At 31.3% G+C, this 20,141-nt stretch overlaps 1 protein-coding gene across 1 annotated transcript; it reads right to left on the reverse strand.

Moving 5' to 3' along the window:
- Positions 1-6,329: 6,329 nt before the first annotated feature.
- On the reverse strand, positions 6,330-8,864 carry LOC107923704 (mitochondrial phosphate carrier protein 3, mitochondrial). The gene is made up of 6 exons (XM_016853876.2): positions 8,363-8,864; positions 7,403-7,764; positions 7,269-7,312; positions 6,940-7,154; positions 6,719-6,843; positions 6,330-6,625 (listed from the first exon to the last, which is right to left on the reverse strand). Exons 1-6 carry the CDS (start codon positions 8,717-8,719, stop codon positions 6,565-6,567), a joined length of 1,164 nt encoding a protein of 387 aa, XP_016709365.1. The 5' UTR covers positions 8,720-8,864; the 3' UTR covers positions 6,330-6,564.
- Between the last annotated feature and the right edge of the window lie 11,277 nt (positions 8,865-20,141).

A 20,141-nucleotide genomic window follows, 5' to 3' on the forward strand; every position in this document is an offset into this window, starting at 1 on the left:
TAATTTTTTTTTAAAATCAAGACTAAATTGATATAATTTATAAATGTTGAGGGTTAAAGTTGTTATTATACCATTTTTAAAAGCTACCATAATCCATTGTAGATAAAAGAAAGACAAAATCAAATAATTGAGTGACTATTTTATAACTTTTCATATTTAGATGACAAAAAATAAAAATAAAAATAATAATTAAATGACTACTAATATATTTTATCCCATTTATAATAATAATATAGGTTGAGTTTTAATTTTTAAAATGTAAATAAACAACATTAACTAATTACTCTCTTAAGCTATTAGCATATGTGATTTTAATTTACCATGCATTAATTCTTCAATTACATAATGGTAATGTTAAGCAAGCAGTTACTCATTAATAGGGGTGAGCAAAATCCGGTTTGATTCGAAAAACTCGACAAAATTTTTAAATTTTGAATTAAATAGTTCGAGTTATTTGATTTAATCAAGTTATTTGGATCAACTCGAATAAAAAATTAAGTTTTTTGGTTTAACTTGAATATGAATTATACAATTCGAGTTATCCGAAAATTCAAATAAGAAAAGTCAAAACTACGCCATTTTGATAAATGTTTATCTTTTCTAAAGTTAAAAGTCAAAACCATTAATTTAAAAAGTCAAAATTACGTTATTTTGATAAATGTTTACTCATTAAGTTAAAAGGTAAAACCATTATATTGTTTATGTAGTTAAAAAATTTTATACTTTGTTTACTAGTTGAATAATCGGTTCATGTAAATGCGACATTGAGCATAAATAATAGGATTCGTTAACTCGACTCGACTTGACTCGAAATTTTTTGACTCGATTCGATCTGATTCTAAAAAAATTCAAATTGAGTTCAGTTGCTAAAATAGGATTTGTCAACTTGACTAACTAAATTTTTTTTTGACTTGATTCGACTCGACTCGAATGAATACTCACCCCTACTCATTAATATGTGGGTAGGGGTAAGTATTCGTTGAGTCGAGTCAAAATTTTTTGAGTTAGTCGAGTTGAAAAATCCTATTTTAGCAACCGAACTCAACTTAAATTTTTTTCGAATTGAATCAAATCGAGTAAAAAAATTTTCGAGTCAAGTCGAGTTAAGGATCCTATTATTTATACTCAATGTTGCGTTTATGTGGACCAATTATTTAACTAGTAGATGAGGTATAAGATTATTTAGTTTTACCTTTTAACTTAATGGGTAAAGATTTACCAAAACGACGTAATTTTACTTTTTAATTTAATGGTTTTGACTTTTAACTTTTAAAAAAGTAAACATTTATCAAAACGACGTATTTTTATCTTTTTTATTCAAATTTTCAGATAAATTGAATTGTGTAATTCATATTCGAGTTAAATTGAAAAACTTAATTTTTTATTCGAGTTAATCCGAATAACTTGATTAACTCAAATAACTCGAACTATTTAATTCAAAATTTAAATTTTTTATCGAATTTTTTGAATCGAATCGGATTTTGCTCACCCCTATATGTGGGAATTCCTCTTTTCGAAACTCTATCAATTAGAAATGTTAAAATTGTTCATGAGTTTAGATTATGCTTTAAATCGGAAAATTCTTTCAATATTTTTAAAGATTTAAACAAAAAATATTTGATTATATAAAATGTTGGGGATTTGCTCGTATGAATAACGAGAAAGAAGAAATAGAGAAAATTGGACTCACAAATTTACTTGAAAAAACTCTTCCAGTCAAAAGGATAAAAAATCACAAGCAAAGAAAAATTTCACTAACGAGCAAATAATCGTAGAATACAAGATAGAGAAATTCAAAACAAACCCTAACCCTAAAAAGCTCTCTCACCATACAAAATTTCCTTAAAAACTCTCTGAAAACTCTCTCTTGATCTTCTCTCAAAATCTGATGTTATGAATATGTTTATTCTAGTGTTACTAAGGTGGGCTAAGATTAAAGTTTTAATCATACAAAATATCTCTGGTTTAATCAGAGTTTAACTGGGAAAAATAACCCCACTAAGAGTTTAATTATGTGGCTACTTTAAGTTAGAATTTGTCACTTCGTCGCGATACCATCCCTACTTTGACTCTAATTTGATCAGAAAATGCGAGACACATTCCACACAAAAAATAAATTTGAACAAAATCAACAACTCATTTTCTAAATGCATTATCTAAAAATTTATTGTTCAAATTCTTACCTTTTCTTTTTTGTTTTCAGATTTCTTTTTTGTTCTTGTTCAAACAATTATTGTTTTCAATTATACCAAATGAGAGGGGCAGCAGGTACTTGGTGTCGAAATAAATGAGAATGAATAGTAACATATCTTTGACGGGAGAACCAAACATTGAGTTGGAGTACAATTGTGTCGCAGTAAACAAGAGATGGAACGCACCCAAACAAATCTTGACAACAGAGATAGCAACTGCTCAGTGTTCAGAGTTTGACCCACCTATAATACGTTGCTTCTTTCAACTCCATGCAACGATATTACAGCCGAGACAGATAACATAAGCACTTAGTAAAAGAGAAATTCTCTTTTGTTTCTCCTTCAATATCAGCATCATAAAACATATGTGGAGACCATCAAAACACTAGCAGCTCGACGTGACAGTGTGTGTACTTAACATCGTCGAATTTTCAATCCAAACCAAAACATAGACACAGAGAGAGAGAGAGAGTAAACCATGTTGAATTAAGAGAAACGAGACCGGGTTTGGCTGTTTCATACATTACAAAGTTTTATTGTCTTCAATTACGTACCTTTTTTTTTTTTTTGGCTAACACAGCTAGCAAGCAATTAACTAGTTTGACGTGACATATTTTTTATTTTCCCAATTTACAAAGAATCGCAAGTTGATCTTTGAGTGATCTTACGTAAAAGATAAAGATATAGCAAAGCTTGCTTCCCTGCCGTATATATATATATATATTCCAGCAGACAATGATTTCTTAATTTTTTAAAAAGATGAAAATTCTAGGGAAACAAACAAATTTGTTCATTGGGTGATTTGGGACGGTTGTGGAATTAAAGCAATTTGATTTGATATATAAAGCACGTATATATAGATTGCTGCCATGCATGTTTGTTTTTATTTTGCTGCAAAAAATATATTGCTTCAGAAAGATTTCCCGGAAACAAACAAAGCTGCTTTAATGACTTCCGGGGACCCCTAGAGTATATAGGACGAGTAAAATACCAATCCATTCGATAATATTGATTAAACTGTCATCCATTTTTTAGATCAAGCTGGTCTTTTACATAGTTTCTCGATATATCTATAGTCTAAACAAAAGCATTTTTTTAAGAAAATTATGAACTTTGTCTTATGATTTTTAAGATCAGTTGTTAATAGCTAAGAGTAGTTTATGTACTTAATATGGTAGTTAAAAAAACTGTGATATTTTAGTTAAGGTGAAATCTTTTAAAAGAAATTTAAATCTAGTAAATTTTCATTTAAAAATATGTCTCATGGATTTAAGTAGTATATTCATTTTAATTCAAATAAATTTACTTGGTTCGATTTCCTAAACTTTAATAGTTAATACAAGTAGAACAGGAAAAATAAAAATGCCTTTCAATAATTTCCCAGGAAACGAACAAAGTTGTTTTAATGAGCTGGTGAACGCCTATAACAAATACAACTTCAAAACGGAAAGATTTTCTCGGGAAAATAGAACAAAGTTGTTTTCAATTTTCGTCGAAATGAAAAACAAAATGCTTCATAAAGATTTCCCAGGAAACAAACAAAGTGGCTTTAATGAGGCTGGGGACGTTAACAGCGAATTACAAACATCAAGTGAAAGTAAAAGGTTTAAAGAGAAAAATACTTTTCACACAGTAATCCGCATGCAATACACAGACAAAGTGTACGTCTTTTTCATCAAAACGCGTTTTATACACAAGAAGCTGAAATTTCTCAATTTCCGTTATTTCTTTGAAGGAAAACTCATAGCTTTGGACCCCATCCTGGAATTAGACATAACATTAGTGTATCCCTTCGAAGTTTGATTTTCCATTAGAACATTAAGAAAAAAATTTACTTCAAATTTTGTCGGACGTGTATAGCAACAGCATGCGTCCATACATGAATCGGTTAAATCGTGCTTACATAATTAGCCCTAGTTTGGATAAACAAGTTGGATTGATCTTTTTTAAATTTGTTTAGAAATATTGATAGTGGTCAATAAGAAAGAAATAGAGATGGTGACAAAGAGGTCGGTTCACTTACATAAACAGAAAAGGAGTAGTAAGAGGAGAGTAAGGTGATGGACGTTAGAAAGGTAAGGTACATTGAGTACTGAGGATTGGTGCTTAAGGTTGTTAAATGGGGTAAATATCATTTCTTCATCGTTCCTTGGTATATTTTTAGGGGGAGGGACCTTGTTTGATACTGCCAAGTTATCGACAATATGGGCAGTGGCCCGGTCATATGGTCTGCCAAATTGCAAATTGGTTGCCTTCAAGTGTGGCATTGATCTGGCATTCCCTCTATTGAGATATAATAAGGTTGTTGTGACTCAATTGTCCATTAATGGTTCCTTTAGGTGGTGAGTAAATGGAAGATTTTCTGATCAATGGGTGGTTGGGTACTCAGTGATCAACTCGGTGATGTGAAGTGAAAGGCAATCCGTATCCAAATTGAGTAGGAATATAATAAAATTTAAAATAAAGTACTTATATCTATGAAATTTATCCATTGCAACAACAAATTTTCTATTTCGTTTGACTTCTTTTCAGACTTCTTAAAAGTCAAAGCGTTTGATATAATAAAATGCACATTAAAGATGAAAATGGAAATGTTTGGTATAGAAAAAAATCATCCATTAATTTGGTTCTTTTTCGGCATCCTACAAAACTAAGAAACCACCGTTTCTTTGGTAGAAAAATAAAAAAAAAAGTTATATAGATTTTTTTTTATCATGATAACGATGTGGGAAGAAAAGAAAATGATAAGGTTTAAATTCGTATCATAAAAATATAAATAAAAATTTTAACTATTACTCTAAATAAATATTGATGTAGTACATAAATTTTGATTGAAAATTTACAATAATTAAATAAAATAGTTTAATATATATATATAAACTGCTCGTAAATGTATGCATGTAAAATATTTAGTAATTAAACAAATTTTAATTTAGTTGATATTATTATTATTATATCTATTTATAACGAGTAACCTCATAATTATAATCAGTTTAAGCATTAGTTAGACTAAAAGATTCAACCTCTTTTCAAGCTAATCGCTTTCAAATCTAAGCTACGATATTATGATTATCAGAAGTTTCTCTCTTTCTTTTTTCTTTTTTTCTTTTTTTTTTTATGGTTTTCAAAGAAAAGTTGTATTTTGCGTCGTAAATCCTGTCAGCTGTAACATAAACATGACAGCTAAAAGAAAACAAACCCTAAATGATGAGCACCTCCTTTGCCATTTCTACCCCTGCGTTATTATCTCGCTGTACTTGCTAGTACATGTTTGCCTTTAATTTTACAATCAAACCTGGGACCGGCAAGCAATTGTCCATGAGTTAAGACTCTTGGGTTTGGTTTTTCTTGAGTTAGTTTAAATACAAGAACTTCTGTATAATATGGAGGAGGAGATTGAAGATGACAATGTTTGAATTGTTATTTACGTGTCTGTAATAACTTTAATCATTATTTAGCTAAATAAATTACTTACATATTATTTTGGATTGATTTTATTACGTGTTACATAAATAATAATTACAATAATATGTATATTTGTATTAATTTTGATATGCCGTATTCATATATTTATTTATGTTACGCCTTTGAATTGTGATTTATGTATTTTGAATGAAGTAAAAAACCATTAATATTTATTTATATAAACTAGGATTGTAAATCAAGGGTTCACCGAAGTTATATGGTTCAAATTGTTTTACCACGTGTTCAATTAAAATCCACCCAACTCCTAATTAATATCTTGCAGCGGTCAAATGAGAAATGAGCAATGAGCAAGGGAAAGGAGGCTTTAAATTCTATTAGAATTGGTTCACAACTTAGTTACTAACCCAATCCTTGATGGGGAAAAATATACTTCAAAAAACAGATCTTAGGCTTGAAAAAGAAAGAGAACATGGATCAATTTTAGCTTGACCAGACCCAGAACCCATTTATCTAGGTTCAAGCAATAGTCCAATTAGACCTTAAACCCTTTCACCGTTGGCTAGGGTTTAAGGCCTTAAGCTTAGCAATATTAAATCAATTGATTTATAAAAAGCATATTTTAAAGATAGACAAAAAGATTAATCTTGCAATTCATCTTTCGACCTCTATGCTTCCTTTGTATACAAAAAGCCAAGAGTATATAATCTTTGAGAAGAATTCTGCATTAAACTTAACCCAAACCTATGTTCGTTTGAAACCAAAGTTTCAATCATCGTTTGGTTACAGCTTGAATGGGTACCTACAAAATAAGAACAAAGAACAAAATCCGTACACTAAAAAATTCGCAATTGGTGGACATCAACCCTATTATTGCTCTCAATAAGGGGAATCCCCTTTATAAAATTCATACATGAATTAACTAAAGTAGCATTGCGTTCTCCACGAACTACATACTTTTTCCTGCCTTTGCAGGTGCAGGAGTGGGAGCACCACCGCCAGTGGTTGGCCTGCAGGAGTGGGAAAACCAGATTTAAGTCATTGGATATGATTGAAATTTCTTGGATATTAGGATTTAAAATTCTATATCGGAAAAAACTCACAGCCCAACAAAAACTTTAAAAGCATCATAGATTCCCCATTGTGCACCAGTAAGGGTTCCAATCATGACAATACGAAGGGGAAGTCCACGGGTGCAAAGACCCAACAATCCCATCTTCTTCACCGCCTGCAACAGATTAAAGAAGTGTAAAAGATCAGGGTGATCATGTCAAAAGTGATATATATATCAATGATATTGAAACAATATAAGGTTTTTACGTACGTCACCGACTGTTGCTCCCCTGGCATTGTTGAGAAAAGAGACTAGGTTGTCAGCAGGATGTGACACAACAGCACAGAAAACACCAGCTATGTATCCACCAGCAAAGCTCACCGCAAGTTGCAATGATTTACTGCACTTATCTTTCGGGGTTGGGATGGCATGCCTGTAGAGTAGCTCTACAATTGTTTCAAAAGATGCAAATTTCATCATCGTATCTGCACATATAGCAATTCATTTCGTCACTACAGATTCTAAACTTCTCACAACCCCAAGGAAAGACACTTAAACACAGTGGTTAACAATTACAAATTGCTAAATGTTTGGCTTACATGGAATCTGTCGTCCCCAGAGAGGAACGAGTCCTTTGAACAACCTACAAACATTGTAAGAACATAGTGTCAGCATTTCATGCAAAACATAAATCCACTACTTGAACCATAAATTTATTTAATGTTTATGATACCCGCCAAAGCCGTCAGCCTTCAAAAACTTTGGTAATCCATCTGATAAACCTCGGGCAAATCCCGGCTGAGTTTGCACACGGACTTTGACAGCCTCCATGGGGCAGAGAGCAACATCAGCAATCACTTCAGCTGATGCTGAACCAGCAAGAAAAATCAGGGTCTTATTCTTTAATGCATATTCAGGACCCGCAAGGTCTGAATAGTACTTCTTGAAGAACTCATAGAAGCCAAATTTACAAGCGCCCTGGGCACTGTAACCGAGCAGAGTAGGCACCCAACCCTTGGATAAACCTTTAATACCTTGCTCCTTCAGCAAGATTCCAAACCCAAATGAGATGCTCTTGTATTTTACTGGGTCGATCTGAGATTTCAGAAGCATTCATATTAGCATTCCAATTTTTCTTTGGTATGAACAATTAAATTTAAAACAATGAAGCTACTCATTATGAATGATGTAGGTGAAAAAACGTTGAAAATAATTGCATTTTCACATACGTCATTGGAAGCATCAAGGGACGAGCAACCATTTCGTCGATTTAAAAATTAATTTAAACAAAAACGAAGTTGTAGTACTCAATCACATTTTATTGCCAATACTGTTTCTAATCTCAGAGAAATTAATTTCACCGTCTATCTATTCAAACTGACCCTGAAGTCTAAAATTCAAAGAAAATTTGAATATATGTTATTAGTAATCGAAGGCAATGCAATGATAATAGTGAAACAGTAAAATCTTGTGCAATGCATATTAACCACCAAATTTCAGAATCAAAGACCAAATCAAATAAACATCAAATTCCAACAAACGTAAAGTAAAGAAAAGATCAAACAAGGTTGTTTAATCTATCATTTGTTTGGATCATCAAATAGAAATTTAGGATTAACCTCATAAATTCCATCATATAAAATAAAATATCGGAATAATCAAGAAAATGATCGGATGAACGAAGAAAGAATACCTGCATATTACACTTGACAAGATCAAGAGGCGTGACAGCAGTGTGAGTAAGACCACAGCTTAATATCCCACCCATCGTACACGCAGCGTAAAAAGCGGGCGAGTGCATCTCGATCTTCTCCTTCGGTGCAGGTATCAAAATCCTACCCGAAGTAATCCCTGCATCACCGACACCCAAGTAATTCGTCGATGGCGATGGCAATGGCGATGGCGAAACGGACGGTGATCGACGCAGCACATGGTGATGGTGACGATGATTGGCGTTAATCGAAGACGTGTCGAAACCAAAGGGTGATGTATTTGTGGAATAGAGGAAGCTAGGAATGAGAGACTGGCGGCAGTTATCAGAGATTGCCATTTTTGTTGTTGTTGTTGTTTTGATTTGTTTTGTGGTTATTGAATCTGAAAAATAAAAGAAATTGAAAGCAGAGTTGGTTTTTGAGCGAGGGGAGGATACGAAGAAAATGGAAAGTTTGTGGTGTTTTTTGAAATACGAGATGAAAAGTACGCAAAACCTCTCGAAAATCTCTGCGTTTTTAAAGGACACTCCTTCCTTACTTTGCTTCCCGCCTTTTTATTCTTCCTTGCCTCACTCATACTCTGAGTTTTGATATTTTCTTAATTCCACGGTTGACCCCTAAATATAAATATTATCCATTTTCTGTATAATTTCCTTTTCATCTTAGTATATTTTTTAAGGGCATCTTAGTATTTTTAATAAAATAAGTGTTGGTTAACTGTTAATTTAACGGTCACTTGATTAATATAATATTATAATTTAAAGATATAACTAAAATGTTTTAAATTTAAAAATTAATTTAAATTAAATTACTTGATAACAAAATAACCTAATTAATATAATATTCATAATTTAAAGTGTTGATTCAAACAAATAGCTTGAAAGCTATTGAAACAATTCAAGATTCGATTTCAACGTATTTTAAGTTGACTGTTATTGAAAAGATATATCATTCCTCAAGAATGTAAAAGAATAGATATTCAAGTACATCCCACCGAAGAAAACATAGAAGTTGATAAATTAACTAAAATAGCCTTTAATAAGGATGATGGGTTATATTTGTTTTCAAACAATCCTTAGGTTAATTATTTGTATTTTAAAAAAAACAATGATTAAAATATTTTAAAATTTAAAAATTAATTTAAAATGACTGATAGAATTACAACACATGTTGGTAATCCCTTTGTTAAAATATAAAACAAATAGTGCTAGTCTCACTGCCAAATCGGCTCTCGCATGGCGGTTTTCTTAAAATAAAAAACAAATAATATTAATTTTTAATTATTTAAATTATTTAATTGGAATAACATTATTTTTTATTATTTAATTATTTTAAAAAAATCTAAAATTATCACTTAAAAATCTTCCAATTATAAATTCCGACTGATTAAATGATAAAACAATTATTATAAATAATATTGTTGACAACATTCTCATGTTCAAGCTATAGTTAATGTGGTTTATAAAATTTTAAAAATATTAAAGTTTTTAATATATTTAAGAAAAATTAGTAATTTATTATATTTTATATTGTTTTTATAATTTATAAGTTTATAAATTTCTTATTTTTAATAATTTTTAGAGATTTAAATATTTTTTTGGAATTTCTTTTTTATGTATTTTTTTTTTTTATTTTTAAATTTTTAAAGATTTTTCAAATGACTATAATGATGATTTCATTATGACATTGTCGCACGATGCGTGGCAACGTATGATGGACTAAATATTCAGACCAAAATAGAAAAATAGTATACTTCAGAGATTAAAATATGCATTAAGTCAAAAATATATATATCTATACTATATTAAGCTCTTAATTGAATTTGTTTCATGAGTCAATTAAGCACTAAGTATATTTTTATTATTTTATAAAAATAAATAAATGAACCTAAAATATTGTAAATTTCAAAATTTTAAATTTACCAATTCAACCAACACTTCATTTATTATTTATGCATTTTTTTTTGGGTGTAAGGTAAAATCCTAAAAAAATTCCTATAAAACTAACATTCTCTTCAGCTGAAATTAAAACTATTCCTTGGAATATGTCCTAAGATTCTATTAACAGATGAAGCATTGCTATTGACTTCATTATTTTGCTTTGCCCTGCTAATTGATGCTTTAATAACTTCCATTGAACTTCATGGAAGACCTTGAAAGACAATCATGTTTCTGTTCTTCCATAGCCGCCATAAAATGATTTCGAAAAGCATGGGCCAAAGTACTTCTTGTCCTGCAAACTGGCTATGGGATTCTAAATTTTTCTGGACCCATTAGAGCAAGCTGTCAGAAGAAAATTGGGGCAATCTCTTTGCAGGTAATATTAATTTCCAAATATCCTTGGCCACTGAGCAGTCCCTAAGAGTATGCAGGATGTCTTCTGTCTCGTATTCGCATACTGGGCAAGCTTCATTCTGACCAATTCCTCTTTTAACTCGTTCAAAGTTTGTAAGCAGACGCTGTTTATAGACCCGCCATAGAAAAAATCGAACTCGCTGTGGCCTTTGGAACTTCCAAATGTTTTCCCAGTTATTATCTTGTTCATTCCATGTATTTCCTTTTAATAGGTGGTACGCGCTCTTTACTGTAAATTTCCCGTTGGATGTGAGATTCCAACAGATTTTGTCGAGACCAGCAAAGGGATGTGGATGAGGGATGTTTATAATCTTTTGAATTATATCATTTGTTAACCAATTCCTTAGGGTACTTATGTCCCAAATGCCTTCTTCCATTACCATATCTTTAACTCGACATTCCGGGGTAGGTCCAACTGTTGATGAAACGTGTTCTTTAAGTGGGCCTGATTTTGGAATCCATGGATCCTCTCAGCATCTAACGTATTCTCCTGTACAAATGGACCAACATAAATTTCTTTTTAGCAGTGGCCAGACATTTGTAATAGCTTTCCAAACAGCTGAACAATTTCCACGTGTGATGCACTCTGGGATCGACCCTATCATTCGGTATTTCGATCTTAGAACTTGCACCCATAGTGAGTCCCTTTTAGAAATAAGATTAAAACCTAGCTTTAGAAGGAAAGAGGCATCCTAATCTTTCAAATGTTGAATGCCCAACCTTCCACATTTGTGAGGTTGGCATATAGATTTCCAATCAACTAGAGCCAATTTTCGATTTCCTGTACTGGTTCCCCATATGAATTGTAACACCCCCTTAACCCCGTCCCGTCGCCGGAACAGGATTACGGAGCATTACTAGTCATTACAATACTTTTATGCATTAAACAGGGATAATTATGATACATAAATTAAAATTATGTCATTTTGTATCTTAAATTGGCCTATATTGATTACTATAAACATTTGAATCCAATCGGGGTTCGACTGGAAGCTTATAAAAATTTTCGTGAAAACTTAAAAATTCCCTTTTATGAACAGTGTCACACGCCCGTGTGACCTAGGGGACATGCCCGTGTACCCTTCTTACAAGTCCGTGTGGGAACACTGTGTTGTTTTTCTTTAAAATCTGTTAATTTCGCACGGCCAAAGCATACGCCCGTGTGCTTAGCCCGTGTAACAATTCCAATATACTAACTGGAGAACATTTTGAGTGCAGGGGACACACGGCCTAACGACACGCCCGTGTACGAGCCATGTGTCTCACACGATCTGATCACACGCCTGTGTGACCTGGCCGTGTGGACCTATGATGAGCTTCGTTTTGCAAGTTACTGACCCTGTAAAAACTTAAGCTTAATGATAACATTTTTACCGACTTTCAACATGATTAAAACTCGATTAATCATATTTAATGCTAGCCCAACTTGACAATAATACATTCAACCAATGTACTTTCAGTGGAACCACGGTCTAGATTAACTTAAAATTTTTGTGTACAATCTTAAACAACTTACTTATATTAACTTTCAAGCATGCATATTTCATTTTATGACCTAACATCTTTAAACCATTTTTGAACATTTTTACTCTATTAACTTAATAGCCTAGGTACATGCCATTATCAACAATTAACATATTTTACCTTGTTGAGTTCGGGATCGGCTTAGGATGTTGATTCGACGATCTTTCTTTAGCTTAACCTATGCACGGAAACAACCGTACGCTGAGTATAAACTCAGTGGTATTTCTATAAACTAAATACTTAATAGTACAAAAAAAAATATAACATTTGCTTAAATCATGCAACTTTTACAGTAATTTCATAAATCAATAAAACAATAATATTGGTCATTCATATATGTATTCAAGCTTTAGCTTTTAGATTCACAGTCTTTATAATTCAATCACTTAACTTCACTTCATAACTTATAAATTTTACCATTTAATTCGGTCTACATTCGTTATCCATTAATACATAACAGTCAACAGTCAATAAAAATTTTACCATTTAATCCGGTCTACATTCGTTATCCATTAATACATAACAATCAACAGTCAATATTTATCAACCAATTTATCAGTTTCATACAGAACATTCAGTCATTCATCAACAATTAATTATACTGTTATAATAATTTCTTCAGTAGCATTCAGTTACTCTATAACAGTCAGTTATACAATAACAGTCATTTATTCAGTAACAGTCAATTATTCCGTAGCAAACAGTCTTTAATACTTTTAGTTACCTCTATTAACATGACTCGGACCTGGACGGATACACGGATCCAAATCCAACCTACACACCAGGCATATAATACAGTGTTTCATCGGCCGAAGCCGGAATACACCGCAACGGTAACAGTCACAGTAACGGTACACAAAGTACCTCATCAGAACGAATCCGGAACAGTCACAGTCTGGCGACACATAAAGTGTCTCATCGACACAGAGTCGGAATTTCCCTAACTTCACTGATCCTATGGCATGCCAACTATATCCGACTAGCCTGACATTATTAATAGGGATTTCAGTCAACTTCCAATTTTCAATTTCTTAATTTGCTTTCACTTCATTTCAAATCCTTTCTTTATCAATTCACATGTAATTCAATTTTAATACAACATACCTTTTAATTCATTTTCCAATAATTACACATTCAAATATTTCATACTTTAATTACTTGTCACATATCAATCATGATACAACAATTAATAATCAAATTCAATAAATGATAAAACATTATAGTTCTTACCTTAGCATTTCCATTCTCAAGCAATTCAAATATTAACATAACAATCAACTATTAAGTTCAGTTTATAGAAATACAAACCGTAATTCTCGAGTCCACTGATATCCTTGTCCATTTTCTTTTTCCCTTTCCTCGATGACACTTTCGGCGCTATATTAGCTACGGAAAAATTAAGACAGCATTTAAGACCATTAATATCATTTTCTCTAATTTTCCATGTAACTTTTTCATAAATTTCATTTTAGTCCTATCACCATAACTTTTCTTTTTCTTCAAAATTAACCTAATTTTCGTCTTTACACTTACTTTAAAGTAATTTCCAGCTTTTCATATTTAACATAAAACTTCAATTTTGAATTCCCTTTAATTTAATCATTACTATGTCAAAACTTAATTCTCTCTTTACGATTTAATCCTTATATCATTTCTAACTTGAATTTCTATCAAATTAGCCTTTAATTCATCTTTTTATTCAACATGAACAATATTTAGAAATCTAATAACTTTCAAAATATCAACTTAATTTCATCAAAACTTTGTTCTAAAGCTTTTAAAACATCAAAATTAAGTAAAAAATGACTAAATTGACATACCTATTAAAGTTTAAAGCTTCAAAACATTGATTTTCCCTTTTCTCCCTTTCTTTCTTTCTTTCCTTTTTTTCTCCCCTGTTCTTCTCTGTTTCGTTTGCTTTGTTTTTCTGTTTCATTTCTTTTATTTCATTTATTTATTTACTTTTATTATTAAACTATTATAATATTTATTATTTATACATGTGTATATTTATTAATACACATGTATTCATTTATCACCTTACACGTGTCATGACTTTTATTTATTTAATTAATTAATATAAAATAATATTAATATAATTGTAACACCCCTTAACCCTAAACCATCACCAAATCAGGGTTACGGAGCATTATCAGACATATTGGACAATTTAGAAATAATTCATAAATAAATAACATTCATAGCATAGTTTAACTTTTAAGTCTTTACAATAGACCCTCGAGGCCCAAAATACGTATTAGGAGTGGAACGAATTATTTTTTTTTCAAAATTTCGGCAGCATTTCTACTTATTTTGTATAAAACCCCCTGCAAGTTCAAACCAAAAACAACCAATACCATATATACTATATAAACTTTTGTACCATTTCATTAGTATAAACATTAAAAATACTAATTACCATTTTTTTTACAACAAAAGTCTTGTAACATTCTGATGTGATCAAAATAACACCTTTGTACATGCCACTTTTAATTCAAAATATGGTCCCTACTTATGAAGCTCTTGAGGATGTGATGAGATGAGAGATCTTCTAGTCGACGCTACCTCTTCGAGTCTAATTGTACCTACGCGTTAAAATTAAACGCGTTAAGCCGGTGAAGGCTTAGTAAGCACTACAAGAATAAATAGGCAAATAAATCCCATTTAAAATATTATAATCCATTTTGATCAATATATATTTATATGCATATAAGTTTCTTTAGTTGTATCTTATAATAACAAAAATTAATTTATTATTATATAAGTTATAAAACTTACCTTAGTACATTGATAATTCGCTTTGATTCACAACTTATAACTTTAGCCCAAAGTAGACTTAATAGGACGCACTGGATATACGGAACAAATACAGAAGTGCATTATTATGCACAAACGAACAGAGAGCACTAAAGTGCTATGCAGAGAGCACAAATGTACTAAACAGAGAGCACTTAACGTGCTAATAATAGAACAGAGAGCACTAATGTGCTAATAATCAGAGAGCGCGCTAGAGTTCCTTAATGGCGTGCCACTAATATCCTAGTAGTTCTAGATTCATCTACTTGGGCATTAAAACTGAATTTCATACATTTAAATACTTTACATAAATATCTCGAAAAAGATTTTTCATTTCTTCATCATTACAATTTAGTACATATTACACAATTCACAAATATCACATCTTTTTCACACATATACTTTTGTCACAACATTATTACTTAATGTTCAAACAATATAATTTCTTATATTCTCCAATTATAATTTTCTTTTCAAATTTCATAATTCCATAATCTATTATTATTTATTTACTTATAAATTTAAATATATACATATATATTACATTTTTTTTTCTAAATAATTCTATACTACAATATAAACATCTAAATAAAATTAATTTAAAAAAAATCTTGTAGTACTTACAACAAAAAGATTGAGATGATGTCTTCCTTCACTCCTTAGCCTCCCCTTTTCCTTTTTCTTCAATTAGGTCCTCTCATTTCTTTTCTTTCTCTTCAATTTCATATAAAACATATAACATTTATATGTTAGAGAAAATAATTAAATGACTTTCCTATGCTATTAAAAAAATAAACATGTATGATATAATAAATTCATCATTTCTTACATTAACTTACATTTCAATTTATTCCATAACTAAAATTATTTCCATTTCTATTACAATCTATGCTTTATTTTTATTTAAATTCTACTTATAACTTAGTTTAACTCCCAAATTTTCACTAATAAACCCCAATTTCAAAGTTCTTATAATTTGCTCCTTATTGCAATCTATTTCACAATTCAATTTTTTTTCTCAATTCTAATTTGAATTTTTCATAAGTTCAATCTCTAATTTATCCATAAATTCAACAATAACTATATAAAAAAATCTAATAACTCTCAAAATTTCAACATATACCTAATAGTATTTTGTTCTAGGATCATAAAAACTCAATAATTACAAGAAAATGAATTAAATTGACTTACCAAATTGAAATTGAACCCTTGAAATCCCAAATTTTCTTTTTTTCTTTTTTCTTTCTCCCTTTTTCTCTATTTCGTCCCTGCTATTCTGTTTGTTTTTTTTTCTATTCTGTTTCTTTACTTTTTTTATGTTTTATATATTATATTATATATAATATAATAATATAATATATTATATATTAATACTTAAATATTAAATTAATATAATATATAATATATATTTTTATATAAAAAAATATCTTAGATTTTTTTTCTTTCAACATTAAACCGCCTCATTTAATAATAAGGGCATATTTACCTATTTAGTCTTTTTTATTTTCTTTAATCTATAATTAAACTTTCACACTTATTTCAATCTAATCCTTTTTCCTATTTACTTCTAATTAAGTCAAATTCACCTAATCAAAACCTAATTAGACACACAACTAACTTCGTAAATATTTGTAATAAATATTTATGAATCCGATTTATCGGAATGGAGTCCCGAGAATGCATTTTTTTCTTTCTTTTCTCTTTTTAACAATTTAACTATATAATCAATAAAATTTTCCTATCAAAATTTTCATGCAGTATTCCTATCGTAATATAGACTATGCCACAATATTAAAATAAAATTTCTTTCTAGATCGGATTTGTGGTCATGAAACCACTATTCTGATTTTTACTGAAAATGGGCCATTACAATAATATACTTTAATTATTATTATTTTACTTATAAAATAAGTAAATACACATGTATAATACATGTGTACCATTTATATTTGTACACATTTAACTTATTTTAACCATACATTTGTCACCCCTTTTTGGCTTATTTGCCTATTTAGTCCCTTCACTTTTCTTTATTCTATAATTAAACTTTCACATTATATTCAATTTAATCATTTTTCCTAATCACTTTTAATTAAAGCTAATTCACTTAGTTAAACTTTAATTATCCACTCAGTTAACTTCATAAATATTTTTAATAAATATTTATGAAGCTATTTTTCTGAAACAAAGATCCGAAATTACACTTTTTCAGTATCGATAAAATTCGGGTCATTACATGAATTGTCTCGCCAATCGTTCAATTTCTTCACAAACTCCTGTTGAGATTCGTGTGGACTGTATGAAATAGTTTGGGATGGACAGGAGGACAAATTTAGCCAAGGTGAACCTTCTTGCAATCGATAGTTGCTTGACATTCCAACTACATAATTTAGCTCTAACTTTTTCAACACATAAACTATAGTTGGCTTTAGTAATCCGGCTATGCAGGAGTGGGATCCCTAAGTAGGTTCCTAGATTTTGGACTTTTTGAAACCCCAGTAGTCGACTTATTTGGTTGCTCATAGTCTCATCCACACCTCTTGAGAAAAAAATATTAGTTTTGAGTGCGTTGATTCAATGGTCTGAATATGTGCAAAATCTTTCCAAGATATCCTTTAGTAACATAATATGTTTCTTGTCAGCTTTTGTGAATATTACTAGGTCATCGGCAAAAAAAAGGTGTGACAAGGCAAGTCTTGACCTAGAGAGTCGTATTGGGCTCCATTGTTCTGAATTAATAGCTGTTTGAAAACTATGGCCTAACCATTCCATACAGAGCACAAAAAGATAAGGTGATAAGGGGCATCATTGCCTAATTCTTCGTGCTGGTCGAAAATTTCCCTTGGGTACCCCATTCTATAGGATCTGCATAGTAGATGTTGAAATAGCTGACATAACAACGTTCCGTAGAAAGTCTGGGATTCCTGCCGCCTAAATAAACTTGTCAATAAAGTCCCAACGAACTCTATCATAAGTTTTTTCTAGGTCAATTTTGACTGTCATCCATTTCTTACTTTTTTCTCGCATAGAGTGTATCACTTCTTGAGCGATTATGACATTGTCAAAGGTTGTTCTTCCTGCAATGAATCCCGCATGTTCTTGTGAGATAATTTTTGGGAAAACTATCTTAAACCTGTTAGCAATGACTTGCATGACTAGCTTATAAAGGACTGAGCAAAGACTGATGGGTCTGAACTGAGAGATCTCCTTAGGTTGGGAAATTTTTGGGATAAACACTATAAATGTATTATTTAATTCAGGCTTTATGGGTCGTCCTCTAAATATACCCTTAACCTATTCACAGACTGCGTTACCAATATTGTCCTGCTGAGATTGGAAAAAATAGGCGTGGTATCCATCACTTCCTGGTGCTTTTAACTGGGCCATATCAAAAAGTTCTATTTTGATTTCTTCATTTGATACCTCTTTTTCAAGAAAATGAACATTGACTTGATCCAAGCGAGGAAAGTGACTGGGCGGCAAGATACTTCTTTTATCAGTTTCTTCTCCATAGAGCTTTTGAAAAAATTGTATTGCTTCTGGTTGGACTTCATTGAGTTCAAAAAGCCATTCTCCATTTGCGTTGTATAAGGTATCGATGCGATTAGTCTTTCGTCTGTAAAGCGTTTGACCATGAAAGAATTTTGTGTTTCTGTCTCCCATTTTGAGCCAATCACATCTTGATTTTTGTTTCCATAATAACTCTTCTTGATTAAGAATGTTTTCCATCTCTTTTCTTAAATCCATTTATTTTTGTATTAGAAAAATTGAATTTGTCCTCTTAAGTATATGTTGTATCTTGCTTAGGTTTTTTGCTATTTCTCGTTTCTGAGTTCCAATGTGCCCAAAAATTTTTGTATTCCACTCTTTTAGCCCTGTGGTGAGTTGTTCTAGAGTAGATGCCATGTCCCCATTATATTTCCATAGAATAGAAATAGCGCTGGAAAATTTTTGATGGTGAACCCATTCAGCTAAGAACAGAAAGGGTCTTCCTTTAGCTGCTTCGAGGTCAGGGCATAAATCTACTAGGAGAGGTCGATGGTCAGATTTAATCCTCACTAGGTGTATAACTAGGCACTTTGGGAAGGAACGAGTCCAGGATATGTTACCAATTGCACGATCTAGTCTTTCAAATACCCCTCCTATTTGCCATGTAAAGGTAGGTCCTCGAAAGCCTAGACCGTGTAAATCGTTATTGTCTACGAAGCTTCCAAAAAGAGGGCAACGTTTCTCATCAGATAACCCTCATTTCTTCTCATATTTGGACAAGATGGAGTTAAAATCGCCGACTGCCAACCAGGGGATGTTGGGTGAAGGGATCGTCTCTTCTAAAGCTTCCCACAAAAGCGTCCTCTTCGTTTTATTTAGGCTTCTGTATACAAAAATAATAAGAATTGTGGGAACTCCGTAAGAAACTCGTGTGAGAATGAATTAGGGATGATTTTGGAGAATTTAAAGGTTAACAGAGGAATTCCAGCCAAGCCATATTCCCTCTGAGAATCCTCTAACTTCAACACAATGTGAATACTAAAATCCTAATTTTGTAATTACTTCACCAGCTTTGCGGCCACTAACTCATGGTTCTAATAAACTCACAATGTCCGGCTTATGTCCCTGTTATATTATCTAAAAGTACGAGGAAATTTTTCATTTGCGCAACCTTGACAATTCCACAAGAAAATTGAGATTCTAGAACTCATTAATATAAACAGAGATAAATGAGTGTTACATCAAAGTTATTAAATTACTGTTTCGTCTATGTTATCTCCTGTTTTTCTTTCTGTCCCTTCAAGGACTTCATTTACCAGCTCTTGCTGGACTTGGGTTTGCAGTAATTCAACCATACTACTGATAGATTCGGATAATAGATTTTTTGAAGGAGAAACCTTAAAGGGGTTACCTTTTTCTTTGTTGACTTTGAGGTTTTTCCCTTTCCGAGCCTTTCCTATTTTCATAATACCTCGTGCTGCTGGTAGTACGACTTGGTGGGTTCCTGATTTGCCTCTGTTCTTCTGAGAAAGGCCTTTATTTGTAGATTGATTGTCTTCTTTAAAGAGAACTACAAAATGCTTTGAGGCATCGAGAA

Source organism: Gossypium hirsutum, chromosome A11 (assembly GCF_007990345.1).
Source record: "Gossypium hirsutum isolate 1008001.06 chromosome A11, Gossypium_hirsutum_v2.1, whole genome shotgun sequence".
NCBI lineage: Eukaryota > Viridiplantae > Streptophyta > Magnoliopsida > Malvales > Malvaceae > Gossypium > Gossypium hirsutum.